A 20,712-nucleotide genomic window follows, 5' to 3' on the forward strand; every position below is an offset into this window, starting at 1 on the left:
CAAGTTAGAAAACTTCTTCAAGTCAATCAAGATTACTGAATATTACAGAAAAGACATGTGCAACTATATCTATATAACCTTTGGTTGGGTAGGAAAAACATGATGCAACAACATCTTACATAAGCATTGGTTTCTAAACGAAAACCTACCCTACAAAAAGAAAGGACATATTCTGAGCTAGCAGAAACTGAGCCAGCAGAACTGATTCATCAAGTGTGCGAGGATTGCAGCCAATGCACATGCATGGCCAATATCAACCCTCCAATGGAAGACATGATCCATCTTGACATACCTCCACTTTGGAAGAATGTCTATCAGTCAGGGCAGCCTTGTACAGACTTGCATCATAAGGGCCATGAAAGCCACTTCAAACACCACAGCTTCAGGACAGCATGGTATGAGTGACCAATAACTACGGCCTTTCAAGCATCATCGTCGCATCATCATGTGAGCCACAGGTGTCACAACTAGCCACCATGAAATAATGCAATCTTTTGTACACCCAAGCAACTTCATACAGAAAATTATTTTTTAAGGTGCAATTGCTCGATTATCAAAAATGGCACCACAGGTTTGAGCCTGAAAGATACATCCAGAAAACACAGTCCAACCACTGAACAGGGTTCAAGTAGTAAGGAGAATATAGTATAAAGCTACCTCAAAATACAAAGGTACAAACAACTGAACTAAAGTCATTACACAACAATTTGAGCGGAATGATGCACTCGCCACTATACTAGATGATCACTAAAGCCATGAGAACAATGAATACTACCGGAAAATCAAAACTGGGACAACAATAGATAGAAGACCTGAATTTAAAGCTCACTATTTAGAAACTGGAAGCATTTTTACAATTATGTTGTTCGTCAATAAAACTTGTCGGTCGGGTAATTAATTACAGTAACAATGTTAATTAATTCAGTAAATTTTGATGTGATTTAGATTAACATAGAGTAAAATTGCAATAATAAAGTAAAAGCCCTAACTTTGAGATCACAAACAACGCCTTTTACCAGTAATAACTTTTATTACGACGTATATAAAAATTTTGTGCTGATGATTGGTTAAAGAAGACATCTTATATCTATCGCTCGGAGACAAAAATTACATCAAATTGTATCTGATGTTTTAGCCTTTTATTGGTCCTAACTTCATTTGATTGACATTTTTGTCGCAATCACATCTTTAAAAGATATGGTTGCATCAAAAAGGTCAATTTAATGAAATTAGGTTGAATTAAGTTTCATTAAATTAAGAAATTTAATGAAACTAATAAAAAGCTAAAACATCAGCTACAATTTGATGTTAATTTTATTTTTGTTGACCAAACCTGTCTAGAGATATATGCGTTTGAATGAAGCCATACTTTAAAAGTTCAGAATCCAGCGGGTGCTTCATTTGTGACATAACGAGTTATATGTACATATTAAAAGAGTCCATGAGCGATAGATATATGATATTTTTTTAACCAATCATCAGCATGAATCTTTGATATAGGTCATAATAACTGTTATCGCTAGTAAAACCTGTTGTCTGTAATATCGAGGTTAGGGATTTTGTTCAATTACTAGATTAGTACATCGACATCGATATTCACCGACATTGTTAATTTACTGAATTACTGGATCAACATGTTTTATTGACAAACAACAGAATTGTAACAATGCTTCAAGTTCTTGTGAATGTGACTCAAATGTTTTCTAAGCATCAAGTGGTTAAAGTTTGGGGCAGACAGCGTATGGTTAGAGATGACAGGCGTCAGCAGCGTCATGCTGCAGAGAAACATAGGAGAATGGTGGTAAATTTATCTTTGACTTCGAGTACCCTACATAGGTATATACTACTGTGTTCACATTCAGATTATATTTCCCTGTCTGAGACTATAATGTCACTTCCTGCGCACAAATGCGTGATACAATGTTGATTGTTAATTTCACAGCTTCTAAATTAATCTATAGCATCTAGCAATATAGTGGCTTAGATTGATAAACAAGTGTTAAGTATACTAAAGATAATGATTTTAGTACTAATGAATGCATTTAATGACTAATAAAATTATAAATTTTATAAATTACGAATCATCGTTTTATGGCTTTTTTGTTGTTTCACCATGCTGTAATTTTGGCATCAAATTTTTTGGCAGTGTTTGCTTGTAAATTAGATTTATGATTAGAATTTATGCTCACTTTCCACATGTAGAAAATGAGAAAATTCAATTGATAAATGCTGATCTTTAAAGGTTGACTTGCAATAAAATTCACATTACCGTTATTTGATATGAAAAAGTTCACCATGTCTTCCTCTGTTGTTTTTTAGGTGCAAAATATGTGGAAATGTGATCACAAGCTCTTAAAAGCTCAAAAACAAACAGTTAATCGCAGCCACACGATACCTCCGTAGTTTGGATTCTCTTTTCGAAATTGCTGAAATGTGACATAGTTGTGGTACATTGTTTCTGTTTACACTTTCATGCAACCTTATTCGTCGGAATATTTTCACAAACATACTTCATGCATTCAATAAAACCCTGTATATTGTTGTTACGCGTCTGTTTTATTGTCATTGTAATGCTGTAACTTTTAGCAGTGATATCTTGTAACTTACCGTAAAAATTCGTTAAACTTTTTAACCTTAGCATGGAGTTCATATCATTGTCAGATAATCATGACGAGCCTGTTGGTCACCTGTGATGATCGAAAAGTGCTGCAGAAATTATTTACGAAGTATTGGGTCACATGATCAGATTGCGACTTGCCAATTAGACCAAGCTGAAACAAAACTTTAAAGTAGCGAGCATCTATATTTGATACGCGGCCTTCGGTAAAACACAAATTGCTTGTCATAAACTACATGCAGTTCTACGATACATTTTATATTGAGCTTTTTATTGGCCTTTTAATTCACATGGAACATTACCTGACAAGATAAAAACTAAACTGTAATGACAACTTAAGAAAAATAAACAGACTCTAATCTATGACGGCTTTTCGTTTTTAAGCTTTTAAGAGCTTGTAATTGCATTTCTACATATTTGGCACCTACAAAACAACAGAGTATAACATGGGGAGTCTTGTGATACCAGATAACTGTGATGTGATTTTTGTTGCAAGTCAACCTTTAACTTCCAGAAACCAAGTTTTGAATTGTTAGCTTGTCGTACTTATGCTATTGTTAAACATTGATTCATTTTTTAAAATAACACTTGCGTTCGATCTAAACCCCAATTTGAAAGCTTTGAGTAGATATGCATTAGAATGACATATCTATAATTGACATATTTTTATTAAATTTGTTTCGTTGATTACATAATTTTTATGTGGCCACACCAGTGGGGCAGTTGTAGTAGTGTGGAAACTGCCATACACAGAAAAGAGCGACATGAAGTTGTGCTGCACAAACCATGATATGTTTTGTTTGGGTTTGGTGCAGTAGGTTAATATATCATATTATATGAGCTGAATCTCCTATAGGTGACTCTGAGTTTTTTGAGCATCAGGTGATTTAAGTTTGGGACAGACAGCTTATAGTTAGAACTGACAGGCGTCGGCGGCGTTATGCTACAGAAGAAGATAGGAGAATGGAGGTAAATTTATATTTTGCTTTGAGTTTCCTATATATATATATGCTGTTGTGTTTACATTCAGATTATCTTTCCCTTTTTGAGGCTTTAATGTAATTTCCCGTGCGCATGTGCGAGATAAGGATGCAGAGTGAGTTATTGAGATGGCAAGTTAGTAAAATGACTTCTTTTAAGTCTATAGCATCTACCAATACAATGGCTTAGATCGATGCCAAAATTTCTTTGGCAGTTTTATCTAGTAATTTAGATTCATGATTATACTTAAGATGCTCACTTCTCAGTTGTAGAAAGTGAGGAGAAATGACTAATTAATGCACATCTATAACTTCCAGAACCAAAGCTTCGAATCGTTGGCTTGGCGTACTTATGCTTTTGTTATACATTTGTTCATTTTTGAAATTACACTCGCAATTTATTTAACTCCCAATTTGAAAACTTTCAGTAGATACGCGTTAGAATGACATACCTGTGAATGACATATATTTATTGCATTTGTTTTATTTATTACAGGATGTTTATGTGATCCCACCAGCAAAGCGACTTTGTCAGCAAAGAAGCTGCCATGAATGGAAAAGAGAGACTTGAATTTGCGCTGCATAAACCATGATGTTTTGTTTGAGTTTTTTGCAGTTGATGATTTTCTTCTATTGTATGAGCTGAAACTATGTGAGTGGCCACGGCTTGGATAGACATTTTAAATAAAAGCTTTATGAGATGAAAAGCTTTTTGCTTGTGAAAATTATATAATAAAATAATACATTTGAAAATAATGCAATACATGATTTGCAGAACATTGAATACAATGTAGCCTCGTTGATACCTGTGCTGAAATCTTGTCTGATAGATTGATTTATGAAGTGTAATCAGAGCTGTATTGATAGGTACTCTTGCGTTGCTCGACCATTCATTTAGTACTTGAATCAACTAATAAAATGTGACCAGTGATTTTTTTTCTGTAAATTGATACCAATAGTGACTTAATAACGTTAACTATACAATATACATGATTTTGGGGACGCAGTTGGTTTCACCACATATTCTTTTCAGAGATGCACCTTGCTTATTTTACTTAGTAAGATACTAGTTTTAGGTGTGGGCGATGATATACGCGCCCCTCAAAGATAGGCGATGGGCATCATATAGGCGGGGATTTTTGGGCTGTATATGATTAGTGTGGGTAGTGACGGAACTGTGCCGATAGAAAGCCTTTATTCTACTTAGCTTGGTTGACATAACTACCGTAGACCGGTAGCATTGTTAGTTGGTACTAAGAGGTTTACACAGCATCTAGAATAAGTTAATGCGACCAATTCTTAAATTTATCTTTTTTGTGGCGTTTGAGACTTTGATAATAATGTATCTGTAGCTGAATTTAAATATTTATTTTAGCAAACATGAGCAAATACAATATAAAATATATGCCAATAGAGCCAGGTAAGACTAGACTTTTATTGCAAAAGTCGATGTGGATACGAGGGATAGATAAAGGTTATATCACGCGTTACATCATTTTGGGCAAGTCTGGGCATGCTTTTTGGCCTGAGCGTTTTTACCGCGATCAATTCTTTTTCGATTTAAATCTTCAAATATATTGAAAATGAGATCGGCTAACACAACAAACAACATATCAATTGATGGACAAAATATATTTTCATTTAAAATCAACTCAAATTTGGCGCAACCGCATCTTTAATGACACCCTCACGATGAATGATATATTTCCACCTCTTGGAAATAGAGACACGACGCCAGCAAACCTGCCTAATATGACTCACTTCGTGTTGTTAGACTCAATCACTGACATTGTTGAAAAAGAGTATACATAACACGCTGAGTCAACTTTGCTCAACAATTTTGAACTCTACCAACAACCTTCGGAGAGATTATATATCATATGAAGGTAGTGACTTTCTTCGAATCTAAGGATGAAGCCAAACTCTTAAAAGATGTGATGCATTAAAGAATAAAAATTGTGTATATCTAGAAGATAAAAAAGTCATTGGCCGTAAAAAGTTCCAGCAACACTGAATGAGCAAATATCAGTGACAGACCTCCATGACGGACACTGTAACATTACAATGACACCTCAAACATTCATTTAACTTCCATAGTAACCCTTGCACTTTTATTAGGTTTTCCGTAACAGTTATAAAACTCGCGACCAGCCCAGGTGCAAAAATTTTACAACCGATCAAAGGCTCACAATTCTGACTATCAAAAAATAAAAAGATGCTGATTGCATCAAAGATAAGAATTTAATTTTCAAAGTTTAAAAAGTGCAAAAAAAATTGCAATATTCGAGTATCAGCAACAGTCTTAACCCTAGCTTTGAGTATTTGGTGTGTAAAGCTATGTAATTATTGATTGCTGTAACTGTGGACATTGAGTCCTAAATCTGGTCATAACTAAAGCAAAAGTGTTTCTTCCAGCTTTAACTGGGCACCTTCAGTGCATAAAACTTTCACCTGCATTAGCACAAGTACAATAAGCACAGCTAGTAGTGTGTCATAATTGTGCATATAAATCTGTAGAGTTTGTATGGTAACTTGGTTATAATATATTATTTGCTTTACTGGTCTAACCATGCTTTCTGTGATCATGACCCATTTCTTCACTTTGGTTACAGGTCGCTGTAAAAGCCAATCTACATTCAACACAACCAACATTCAAACTGTGTATATTACACAGCAGTTTGCCCTTTTATTTGCAATATTGCATTTCTCCTATTGCAGGGAGAGATATAAACATTATTTTATTGTTATTATGCAACATTATTATGCACAACATATAGTCTGTTGTACATAATAACACACAGTACATTACAGCTACTATTGCAGCTACCATTGCCATTCTCCTATTGCACTGCAGTGCCATTTGATTGCTAATATTGCATTTCTCAACCATCAGTACCATTTTTTTCCAATATCACTTTAGTCAAGGGCTGTATGACAGAAAAATTTCTAGTTCATATAAATATAACTACAAAAGTCAAAAATTCGTGATGACATTCTACCTAGTTGGTTAGACAGTCAAAAGCATCAGTGTATTTGACCTTTGTAAAGGATTGCCTTATTTGATGACCTTATTAGATTACCTAAAATAACTTTTCTCTAGAGTCTTTTTTGTTCCAATATATTAATGTTGCATTAGAGTTGTTAAGTAAATAGTAATTAACATATTAAAAGTTTTTACTAGTTATTTTCCAAAAGATCTAGTGGTTTGTAAGTTGCTTAAATAAAGTTTTAAACTGGAAATACATCCAAAGTCTTGATCAGTTTAGTTCTAATGTAATTTTTTAACTCTGATATGTAAATGTATGATGAGTTTATGGAACAGTTAACCTCACATTTAAAAATTGGAGAATATTGTTTGATTGTGATTCATGTTTTTCAAATAAATGGCAGCAAAAATATTGTTAATGTATGAAATGGTATGCCTAAAATAGAATCTGAAGGTTTTTAATTCACATTAAAACCTCTGATGAGCACTTCCAAAATTTTTCGAACAACATTTAGCATTTTAATAGTCTAAGAACCCACCAGCCTCATGTACTCTCACTGAATGAACGTAGGAATATGATGCAGTTTGTAGAACACTCCATAAATAAATAGTAGTCTCACTATTGATAACTGCTCTAAAGAGGGGTTGCTTTTACATTTTCTATAACAGACAAATGGATTTAAAGCTTTTCATACTCTTTATTGCAGAATAAAAAGCAGAAATAGTTTGTTTTCATCTTAACATCTAACACCAATTTCACTAATTTCAATTGGTCAGACTGTGATATGATATATATATATATATATATATATATATATATATATATATATATATATATATATATATATATATATATATATATATATATATATATATACATATATATACATATATATACATATATATACATATATATATGAAATATTGGTTTATAATAGAATATATAGATGAATAGATGACTAGAATTAAGTATTTTAATTCTAGCAGCAAACAATCAAGGTCTTTTTTTTAATGTTTTGAATGTAGTGAATATAATTGAGTTAAAATGGATACATTGTATGAAGCAGATCTGATGACAAATCTATCAGTCATGTCTTCATTGTGTGCAGCAGCCAATTGCTCTGAGGTGTTTTAGGAGAAAACATGGGTCATGATCACAGAAACCATGGTTAAGTTGGGGTTGTAAAGTTTGGAGTTATATCTACTTTAGAAAAATGAGAAAATTCTCACAGTGATTTTGCAAAGAAAGTTTTGCCTTTAGCTTAATTACAACAGATTTTTATGGTTAAAAACTGAATGCGCGTTGACAATTAGTGCGAAAACCTAGTTCTGAGAAAACTGGTGTTAAAGTTTGAGAAACGAAAACCAATGCACAATTTTGTTTACATTGAAAAACGTCATGGCAGAAAAATATCAAAAGATTGTGATATTCATCTTGATTTCTGTTTTTATTTTCAAAACATTATGCTGAATTTAAAAATCTAAATAGATTTTAGCTGGTTGTCATAGAAATAGCTGTATATTTATAAGAAAATGTGTTACTTAATTTACAGATATTTAAACTGGCTTGGCAGTACCACAATATCAGGCACAGCTAAATCATCAACAAAAGCTTTAAAAAATAACAACAATAACATATTGCACACTATCGGTCACTATATACTTCAATCTTGGAAATTCGAATAATTATTCTTATAATTAAATCTGATAATAATCCTATAAATTCGAATCATTGAAATCTGAATCATGAAATATTGTAATAATCTTTCAAGAATCGTTAGAACAATAGCATTGTAATTCCCTTTACTTTCACTGCTTTTGAAATTAGTTGGAATACCAAAGTACTCGTTGTAAGTGTCCAAAATGTCAGATTTATTTTTAAAATCAGCAAAAGAAAACGATTATATTTATCGAACGCCATTTTTCAGTACTTCTTGTTTAGCTTAGCACCGGTTTCAAGAAGGTATTTCTGAGGGTTAAAGACTTATATTGGCTAAACTGTCTTCAGATTCGGAAAGGTCACTCTTTGATTGGTTCAGATGCCCATGTTACAAAATTTGTTTCCAATATTATAAATTCAGATGGTGCAACTTCAAAGTTGGATAACTCAACTTCGTGATTTGCGACTTAACCATGGTTTCTGTAACCGACACATATACCAGAAATCAAGTCAGTATAGTAGAGTGAATATATAATTAATAGAAGTACTTTTCAATATATTCTTATTGTTTATATCATCATATTTCAGGTTTGAAAAGCTAAAAAAGCTAAAGGTGTTGGGGTTATCATGCTCTGAAGAAAAATATATGCCCCTTCAACATGTTCCTGAGGTAGTGACCAAACTTGCTTCACTGGAAGTACTAAATTTGTTTCAACACCAAATCACACAACTCCCAGACAGGTATTCAAAACATATGAAATGGACTTCATTGTTTGCTATGCTTACCATGTCGAAACCTTACCACATCCGACTGTTGCATTTTAGCTACATTCAAACCATTCATATAATGTATTTTGATATTTCACTTCATAGTGATAATGCCAGGTTATATAATAATAAAAGTTCGCATTGCATTCAAATATAATAGCTCGGAGTTCTGAGCACTTCCAATGTATGCAATTCATTCAATACTTACCGATGAGCACATTGTGTTGATTACTAAGCAATTTATCTAACAAAATTGCATGCTTAAAAGTCAGTTTTTAACTACACTAGTTTATGAATTGTTTTAGTTGTCTTAACTTAAAATTTGTGTTAATTATAGTCATAGACTTACTTTAGCTAATATTATAGAAAACAACTTGAAGTATGGTCACAAGTGGCAGGGTATTATTCTTTTAAAAACAGAATCTGATCTTTAAAACATAGTCTGGTTGGTTGTGTCAAGTAGCCACAAATGCACAACCCTTTGGAGTAAGAGAGAAAAATATGAATTTTATCGATACATTTTGTCAAATAAGTTTTATTGTTTTTTCTTGTAAATATGACTGTTTCAAGATTTTATCTAACAATGAACAACACAAAAAATATATAATGGAAAGTTTACTAAAATAATTTAGTTTCCAATGATCATCAGGTGAAAAGTACCACACAGTTATATTCACAATGGTCCATAAGCATTGACAACAACTTTTATGTTAGTTACACAGTTCTTTCATTATTAAATGAAGGTTCAGATTTAATAAAATGATTTGAATATCACCATAACATAAGTCCATTCTGAAGCTGTTGTTGAATATGTAATTATCAATTTATTGTATAAATATATATTATGCTATTTATTACCAAACAAATTTCCTACACTCCGCATTAAAAGAACATTCGACATGAAAAGTAAAGAACAAGAAATAGAAAGATATGAAGAAATCATATATGACTGAAATTTTTGAATATTTTTATTTGAAGTGGAATACTGTTAAAATTTACTGTGATCATACCTCAGTCAACCAGTATTTGTACAGTGAGAATTGAAACTTAATATGAAAGCTTTCATTCATCTTATATATAACTTTTAAATCCTTTTTACATCGCGATCAAACTTTATTAGCTACTGTTTCCACCTAGTTGTGTGCACAACACGGTATCATACTTTATTGATTTCCTCAGTCCAATAGAACTTTTTATAGTGAAACTACACTAAAAATTCTTGTAAAGTAGAATAAATAGAATAACTTATTTGATTTTCTGAAGAGCAAACAATTCATACTTTTAGAAAAATTATCATTACAGTATTTTAAAGAATTTGATGAAAAGATTAAAAAAATAAACTGAGAAAAAACAAGAACAAATCTGATAAAGTAAAAACTAATCAGAATGCATTTGTTCCTATCTTTACATCATTTGTCCTTTTTTTCTATATTTAACCACTTTCACTAAACTCATCATACATTACTTTTTGTGGCTTTCAAATTACTAAAAGAAGCCTAAAGCATTTTATAGCATTATTAAAGAACCAAACTATATGAAAGAAAGTTATACATGTTTTTATACATTTCTAGCAGGTTGATAAATTTCAGGCATCGTATGTAAAAAGCAATCTACTCATTTATCCCATAGTTGGTGTAAAATTGTATGTAGGGGTGAATGTTATGAAGTTTCCATTTATTGAAAATTTACATACAGTTTGACTTGCGACAAAGTTCACATTACAGTTAATTGATATCAAAAGGTTCACCATGCCTTATTCTGCTGCATTCAAAATTTTTAAGCTGGCTAAAATAAATTTTCAACAGGGAGCTTCAGAAAAATAACTTTCTCTTCAAAGATGCTCAATTTTAATACTTTGTACAACAAAAAAGCAACATAAATATTTTTAGAATTTTTTTGTAAAATGCAAAAGTTGACCAAAAGTTCTGAAAAACCTTTATGATGCTTTTTTGATGTACGAATAATTAAAAGTTAGAATGTTTGAAGATAAACATATTTTTCTGAAATTTCTTGTTAACAAGTCATTTTGGCAAACATTAAATTTTTTTAGATAAATTATTTTACGCTTTATATTAATATATATAATAAATAATTGCTTGGTTTTAAAATAGTTGGTTGGTAGAATATTTAAATAATTAATTTGAGTAACTTGCCCGGAAAGCTAGACTTACTCTAAAATCATTTCTAAGACAATACCCATATTTTGGGCCACCTTAACAATCATTACTTCCAACAGTGAGTATTGCCTAAAGAACTTTAAGCGTGAGTGTCTTAACCAATGAACTGACTATTTGTCCATTTTTTCAGTTCAATTTGTATAGATTTTTATGCCTAAGTATTAATTGCTGCAACTAAACAGAGGGTTTAATAATAAAGAAAAAGACTAATATTTACATATATAGATAAAAGATATATAGTTATTTTGTATGTACAAATAATTTACAAATGTACATAAATGTAACAGATATATGTATTATATATATATATATATATATATATGTATATATATATACATATTATATATCACCATATGATATATATTATCTATAATATAATTTATTATATCATACACTAGATGAATGCTTGGCGTTGCCCGAATAATGAACAAGTGTTTTGACAGAAAATTTGATTTTACTTAAAACCTACAAAATTAACCATTCTAACTCTTAAACTTCCCATTCTTGGAGCAGTCTTTTTTGTACAGTTCAAATGAATTAAGAGACAAATGAAAACAACTGTAAAGAATTTCAAACTTCTCCAAACAACTGTAACTTTGAAATTTCATTACGTAAATTAAGTGTTTTTTTAAATAAGTTAGGAGAAATAGGTTTTCAAATGTAAAAGTAAAATTGTTAGCAAGTAATGGCTAAATATAGCCTGTTTCAAAACAATTACAATGAAAAATTATTTAGTATTTGAATATATAATTTTAGTTTGTTTCAGTGTTGGCATCATAAGGCAAAAATATTGTATAGACCTGTGGAGTGGTATAGAAACCCGTAGTAATTATCTAATGTATTCACTGCCTGGTAGTAATGACCATCATTAAAAGCCGTTGCAAAACAATATGTTAATCTTAGTAACTTTAGTTACCTACAATAGATTTAGTGCATTTTCTGGTTATGGTCTGCAAGAAAATCTTACGTTACAATGTACGACGTGCAGAGCTCTTACTTTCAAGAAAGATGTGAACATAGACCCTTGATCTATCTCATATGAATTTAGCTTACTAAAACATACTTGCACGAAGTTATCATGTAAATTTTAAAAAAGGTAAACAAAATTTTATCACTTATCTGTTTGTGAACTAGTTTGTACCATAGTGAATGACGCTGAACAGAAGATAAACTGCCAAAATATAAGTTCGAAAAAATTACCCTGGTTTAGCGGGGACAAAAATGCATTGTGTTTTATAGAGTTAATAGAGCTTCAATTAATTTGTCATTTAGTGTGTGAAATCGGGAAAAAGGAGTATACAGTAAAAGCTATGAATTGTAAAAACCTTTGTAGACTCATAGTTAGACCACTGAATATAAACCTGTGGTTGCAATCTTTGTGAGTTCAAATTATGTTTGATGTCTGGTTTTAATTCCAAGCTTTTATCAGCTATAGACAGACATACCGAATGTCATACAGACAGATACACAAACTTTGAGATTTAGATGTTGACTCGTTGTTTATAGTGACTGAAGTTTTATATGGCGTACTCGTTTTATATTCTGGCGAACTGAAAAAATGTTTCATGTATGTCAGCCTTTAGAGCATTGTATAGCAAAAAACTACAAACAAGATACTGTATGCTAGTTAGCTACATCATTATTTTGTTCAAATGGAGGCTGGCGCTGTAATTTTTGACCAAGTTATCATACTTTTGGGAAGATAAGTTTAATCTTTTCATCGGCAAAGCGATGTTATGTAACATAAATTTTGCCCCATTTTTTGAGCAGAGGGACATTCATGTCGTTGGGTTTTGCCCTTTTGCTAAGCGGTTTATCATATAAATCGAAGTACCAGACCCAGTTATACAAGGAACTACAATTGACCAGAATCAGTTATTCATTAATTTGATGGTGTTGCTTTCAAAGTGTAGAGAGAAAAACAAAAAGCTTTGAAATGAGAAAATGGACCTTGATGTTCCATAACCATGGCTGCTATTATGTCTTATGTTGTTCCTAAAAATGATTCGCTTCATTCATCAAACCTTTTCAGTGTAAAGGTCAGATTGTAAAGCACATCATGGTTGAATCTGAAAACTATAGATTGTGTTTAAACTTTAGCAATTGCAAATTAGTGTAGTTTTGTTGGTTGGGTGATCAATTTTTTTGGAGTACACTATCACAGAAACCATGGCCACAACTATAAAAGCATCAACAAAATGATTATTGCTATTGTTATTGATGTAATTGAGTCAATATTAATAATATTTTATGAACACTGATCACTTGTTATTATGAGTTCATAAATATCAAATCAAGCCAAAGTGATGATCAAATAGAGGTGGTATTGAATTAGAGAGTTGCGGCGTAATTTTTTAAACTTGACTTATAGTAGCCTTCCAATAGTTCAAAATAACAAAATTTCTCTTTCATTCTTTTACACTTAATTCTTTCTAAGCTAAAGCGTAGGAAAGTGTAAAAATTATGGTATAGCACTATTTTTTGTAGTTAGTTGGACGGCTAGCTACCCTGAAATTTGATAGAACATGGTTAACTAAGTATTATTCAATTCTAAGTCCCTAATTAAACTCTTGTTTCTGGTTTTGTGTTGGCATGAGTGATCGGTAGAATCAGATTTGTGTCAATTAAATTCACTTATATTATCTTATTTTAGTTTTACACCACTTCAAAGGCTAAAGGTTCTGAGGATCACTGGCCCTTCCAGCCCTTCAGACTACATGGACGACATGGATGACATGTACGACATGTTTCCATATAACTACAGATATTATGGTCTTAAAATTGTCCCTGAGGTGGTTACCAAACTGACTTCATTAGAAGAACTTGATTTGTCCAGCAATGGGATCGATGAACTCCCTGACAGGTGAGAAATAACAGCTGCTCTCCGGTGCCATGGTAGCTGTTTCCCTGTATCAATGTGATGATTTTTATTCATGTTTAAACGCCTAAGAGATATTTATATGATATACATTACACTTCACCCAGTTCAGATTCACAACAATTATTTAATATTTTGTTATGAAGGTATTTGCAATGTTTTATCAGTGTTCCTTATTGGTGGTAACTAGAATAAGCCATTAAATTTTATCTCTGCTAATTTAAGGCTCATTGCTTTGACACAATTTAAACATCATTTGGTTGTTTTTGTCTAATTGAAATATAGTTAGTCATTTTATTTTTCATAACTATACATTTCAATATGTAACTATTTTCGAAAATTCAACTTTACAAATTTTTTTAAACTGGTTTTTAACCAGATAAGTTTAGGGCTTAACTTAGTAAAATAATTTATTTCTTAAGAGAAGTCCAAATGGTTTCATGTGTTGTATCTGAAAGTAACATTGCTATTTTTTATCAAATTCTAGTTGGTAGTGTAAAGTAAGAATAAAATATCATATCCTTGTTTATGAAGAGTAAATCTACTAAAACTGGATTTAATTTTGCAATTAAATTTATAGCCTGAAACATAATTAATGACATTTCCTTACACACTTCAACTTGTCACTATATTGTTTAGAGTGGTGTGATAGTTTGTAGAGGTCTGGTGTCAAGTTGTGTGAATTTCAATTTCGTGTATAATTGAACTTATATATTGTAATTATGTTTTTTATTATTGGAGATATTGAGTTTTTATGCCCTGCTTGGTATCTGAATCGATGTGTGTTTCAAAATTAACTTGACTTAACAAAACGATTTTACTTTGCAAAGGCTTTCAGCCCTTTATAAATTTGAAATACATAAACAATGTTACAAACGTTTCCTTTTAAATTTAATTCCTGAACTGCTGAAAGCATTAAAGTTTTCGGTTCTTTTAAATCCCTTTACACATCAGACACGACAAATGTTAGCCATCAAAACTATTTATGCTTAATTATTGTTTTGCTGAAAATGTTTATCACGACTCACTATATAATAGTGAAAGGCTTCCGGCACTTGTTTATGTCTATATTTAAGGCAACGCTGATAGAGTTCTATTACATGTATTAAACTGCGCACTTCAAAATGTTCATTGATCTTTTTTGAAGCGAATTGTTTCCAAATAGTGGAGTTAAAATGTAATAGTTGTATACCTATTAGATCTTACATATATGACTGACTCTACTACATACTCTGTCTTCCTCTAAAAAAGAGACTTCCTTATAAATGATGGAGGCGGCAAATGCCAGCCGAGATTGGCTGAAGCCGGCCGGTATAGCTAGTGCGGCTGATATGGTGATATGACTGGTACTGATGTTTCTGCCACTCAGCAAATATTAGAGACGCCTAAAATAGGTATCATAACATTTACTGTATATTAATTAACAAATAGGAGGCCTATTTAAAAGCACTACAAAAACTGACGGTACAAAAATCCTGGACAGCTGTGCTAAATAATTGTTAAGCAAAAATGATTGTTGATATCTTAATATTTAACAATTTGGCACTATAATACTTATGTTTTGAATTGTATATAAAATTGAAGTCTTTTGATCGAAATTGCTAACAGTAAAACAAATTCTTGCTCTCAATACATAAAAGTATAATCTTTATAACTTTTCTGTTTATTCATTTCTAGAAAATCTTCATTAGCAGTTTACTGACTCATTACATTTTTTAAACTTTGCAGGTCAAAACTAATATAGCTTTTTAGTTCAGAATATTTTATAAATCATGACATTATTGATATAAAAAAATTTCTCAAATAGTATGGGTGTCACATATGTTAATATAAAAAACCTTGCTATGTAATATTTAGGCTACTCTTTGACACATGTATACAATTAAATTATATTGATTGAAAGCAATGGCAGTAAAAGGAACACAAGTCTTAACCACAAAATACGCTGAATTTACTTTAGGTAACTATAGTTACTAAGGTTAACACATTGTTTGTTACTAGTTTTAAAATGTACAGCACTTTAATATGTATATAGAATTTTGATGATTTCTACTAGTGGTGTTTGCATTAAATAATTACATATGGTATGGCTTACAATACCAATCTATATGACCTTTTTGCCTTACAGTGCCAACACAAAACAAATTAAAAACATTTAACCTTATACCAAATCATTTTTCATTGTTATTGAAGCAAGCCAGACATTATTTGGCTAATACTTGCTAACTAATTCACAGTTACATTTATTTTTAAACACCTTTACACTTGCTTTATTTTTTTCCTTAATTTATCTCAAATGCATGATTCACTTTGTTCATGATATGAAATTTAAAAGTAACCGTAGTTTAAACATGTTTGAAAGTCTATACAGTGATTTTATTTTTGGTCTAACCCATTTGAATTGCACAAAATGCTTTTCCTTTAATATAAAAATTAAAAGTTACTATGTTAACTATTTTATGTGTTAACTTAAGATAACTTTTCCATGGAAGGACTTTTTTCTAATTCGAGCAACAACAGTCATTCACCTCAGCATAGTAAATGAAACACAAGGCTTTTTTGTGAATGAGAACCCAATATTTTGGAACAAATTACTTCTACAAGGGAAACAACTTGTTGTAAGCCCAAAAGCTGAAAAACCTTTTGCATAAATCAAAAGTTTCTTTTGGAAATAGAAAAGTAAGACGTCTCGTTGGACAAGAACAGAGCTCACTCATTTAATCTTAATTTAAAAAAAAAACTACATAAAAGCTAAAAATAAAGTTCAATCCCATATCAAAAGCACAAAAGCTGATTAGTATTGTCATGAAATATTAAAAACTAATGGCTCCAGATAGCTTTGGAATTTAATAAATATTGCTTGTGGATGAAAGCAAGGCAAAATCTGACAAATTGCTAAGTTTTTAGACTCCAACTCTGAGGAATAAACCATTGACTAACAAATAACTACATAATTATTTAACACTTATTTTACAGAAATAGGACCCATACTTGAGTAAGTTCTTTCTAATACAAATATGAAGCATAAAGTTTGAAGGATAAATACATTATCATATGTTAATTCTGTAGAAGTTCATGGGTGTATTGTTCAGAGAGTTATTGTGGATCTATATGAACGCAAAGAAAAAGGCATAAATGCAATTCCCACAAAGTTGGTGATAGCTTGTTCACATGATCTATCAAAACATTGGGCATGCGTATTCAACATGAGCATAAAACAAAGTGTTTACCCACATAAAATGAGTTGTGCTAAAGTTTTAGCAATATTTAAAACAGAGGCAATTAGCTGTTATGTAATAACTATAGACGTATTTCTACTTTGCTAGTTTTTTCAAAAGTTTCTGATCATCTTAGTAACCAACAAATGCAACCAACCTCTATTAATAAATTGTGGAGTACCACAAGGATCCATCCTTAGACCAACATACGTTTGTTATGTATAATTAATCTTCTAAAGAGTATTGATAACTTTAAAACTATTTTGGTTCCAATGATGCTAACTTATTTTATACCGATATAAACTTTTATAAATATATATCGCTATAATGAATAGAAAATTGGATGCGACAAAAAATTTGAGCGGCAAAAAAAAACTAACATTGAATGTTGATGAGACTGAATCCTTAGTTATTAAAATTTCACAAAATAAATTTAGATTTATAAAAAATCATTTCATGACTGAAAAAATAATAAAAATGACAAATAGTATAAAATATTTAGGCATTACAATAGATAGTACACTAAAGTGGTTAAGACACATGGATCAATTGAGAAAACAACTACGACAAAGCTTCGGCCTAGTTTACCAGGCCTCATTGATTTTACCAGAAATGCATCTTTAGCTCTTATGCAATACTCTAATTAACAGTAAATTAGATTATTGCTTGGAATCATGGGAAATTGCTTCAATGAGCTACTTAAACAAAATTTGGGTCATCCAGATTCGATTGCTCAGAATAATATATTATGAAAACCCTTATTTTTCATTAGCTCTTTTATTGAAAAAAGCTCGTGTTTTCCCCACACAACAGTATTATCAACTAAGAATGTGTTTTTTAGCCCTCCCAAAATTGAAATTTCAGTTAATTTTTCAAACTCCTATATTAAAAAATTTTGTTTTGCTTGCTTTCTTGTAGATGCATAAAATGTTTGTTATCAATTTTACTTTCCAGAATAGACTTTGCTGTTTCAAAGCAATTGGAAAATCTTTGTGAATGTACATCGAAGATCTGTGCGCCCAATCAACCTATTGTAAAATTACCATGATCATGGTCTATAAAACCAGTGAAGTAGATCAGTAAAGGTTCCAATGCAATCCAATAATACTGCTTACTAAATAATAACTAAAGTCTAGTTTAATGTTTCTTTACGCCAGCAGGGAAAGGTTGGAAAGATCTTTGAATGGAACAGACAGTTTTTATGTATTTTACGGTTCTTATAAAGCAAAATCCTTACAATATAAACTATCCTGGAAAGGATGATTTATCTCGTAGGAGCGCCTACTGTATACCAAACGTTTAATATTTTGTAAAACATTTTCCCTAAAGTTTTGAGTTTATAGTGGTTTTATATAGAGGTTAAGCGTGCCTGTAACACCTATGGAATGCATATTGACCCAAATGCATTTCTGTGTCAAGTCTTATTTATCTCTATTGACCCTTTCACACTTAGTGGTCATTTCACCTGAATAATCTTACCACATAACTGTCAGATGCAACACTGTCACTTCCAGATGCTGAGTATTTATAATCCATAGGTTGGAGTAAATAAATTTCTACAGCTGGCATATAAATTATCATGATCCTTAAATACCATAAGTTTGATTAAGCAATTTCTACAGCTGGCATATATAATTCCTTGATCCTCAGGTCAAAACTGAAACGTTTGCCTACTTGTCATTGTTAGTTTTGATAAATTTGCAACGTAAGTTTGTGAAAATTTTTTTCATTTATATAAGTTGAGTGAGTTGGCAATGCAAAAATATGTGGAATAGCAAAGCTTGTTTGGTTGTTATTAAACAAATAGAATGTTTTCACGGTTAAAACAGGCCTTTTTGTCAAAACCTTAACACTTTTGTTCTAATTATATTTATCTAAATTTATCGATAATTTTACGGTGTGACAAAAATCAGACAACTTCTGTAAAAATATTAAGCACTGTGATAAACAACCAAAGTATAAATATATCACTCACATGTTTTATCTCCGACAAACTTTGGTTTTTTATAAAGCATTATTGAGACCTTCTGAATTATCAAATGGAATATATTATTATTTTTGTTACATTCGATATTTTCATAGCTTAAGATAAAGATTATGTTTTGTTCAGACTATTAGAGAAACTGCAAACGATCTATTGTATGCTTTGGTTTACTTTTATTTGCAAAGTTAATCAATATTGTCATTTGATGCAGTTAGTCTTTCATTATTTCCAAATAAATAGGCAAATTATTGTGAGGAGTTCTTTAAGGGTATTTATTGTACAAAATATTTTAGCATGGGTAATATTTAGCTTTAATATAATGAGAGCTATTTCCATTGCCACACTTAAAGCTTTAGGAAGATGATTCGCCCCACACAGTGGGAAATTCTGAATATTTAGATTCCAACTAATCATGATGCAATCTGCACCACTCAACCACTTCTCCACATCTAAGAATGATTTTAGGAATACTAATTACATGTAAAAATCTCTTAAGGTACAACAAAATGTCAGTGTGCTAGCATTAATATAATTCTCAGACATTACTTTTGTTTTATTGTTCACATGATAATATAATTCAGTTTTCTTTAGAGCTCAAACGCAGTGAACAAGTAAAGCAAAACATAAAAAACCTCTTTTGATTATAACTTTTTGGTAGACATTTGTAGCTCATTTATATGATCTTTTAAATAGAAAAATCAAAATATAGGTTCGAAAAAATTACCCTGGTTTATCGGGGACAACAAAGCATCCTGTTTCATAGAGTTAATAGAGTTTCAATTAATACGTCATTTAGTGTGTGAAATCAGGAAAAAGGAGTATACAGTAAAAGCTATGAATTGTAAAAACCTTTGTAGACTCATAGTTAGACCACTGAATATAAACCTGTGGTTGCAATCTTTGTGAGTTCAAATTATGTTTGATGTGTGGTTTTAATTCCAAGCTTTTATCAGCTATAGACAGATATACCGAATGTCATACAGACAGACACACAAACTTTGAGATTTAGATGTTGACTCGTTGTTTATAGTGACTGAAGTTTTATATGGCGTACTCGTTTTATATTCTGGCGAACTGCAAAAAATGTTCCATGTATGTCAGCCTTTAGAGCATTGTATAGCAAAAAACTACAAACAAGATACTATATGCTAGTTAGCTACATCATTATTTTGTTCAAATGGAGGCTGGCACTGTAATTTTTGACTAAGTTATCATACTTTTGGGAAGATAAGTTTAATCTTTTCACCGGCAAACGATGTTATTGTACCCTTTATTTTATCCCATCTTTTGAGCAGAGTGAACTTTATGTCGTTGGGCTTTGCTTTTTTGCCAAGCAATTTATCATATACGTCGAAGTACCAGACCCAGCTATGAAAGGTCCCACTATTAGCTGGAATCAGTTATTCATTAATTTGATGGTGTCACTTTCAAAGTTTGAAGAGAG

The 20,712-nt window shown here is 31.2% G+C and overlaps 1 protein-coding gene across 1 annotated transcript in view; it reads left to right on the forward strand.

The window, feature by feature from the left end:
• Nucleotides 1–20,712, forward strand: part of LOC137390475 (uncharacterized) — a 35,054-nt gene that overhangs the window by 12,094 nt on the left and 2,248 nt on the right. The window contains exon 4 of the mRNA XM_068076802.1: nt 13,842–14,051. Within this exon, the coding sequence (XP_067932903.1) occupies nt 13,842–14,051 (210 nt within the window). The remainder of the gene's footprint in view (nt 1–13,841; nt 14,052–20,712) is intronic.

Source organism: Watersipora subatra, chromosome 3, assembly GCF_963576615.1.
Source record: "Watersipora subatra chromosome 3, tzWatSuba1.1, whole genome shotgun sequence".
In the NCBI taxonomy this organism is placed as follows: domain Eukaryota; kingdom Metazoa; phylum Bryozoa; class Gymnolaemata; order Cheilostomatida; family Watersiporidae; genus Watersipora; species Watersipora subatra.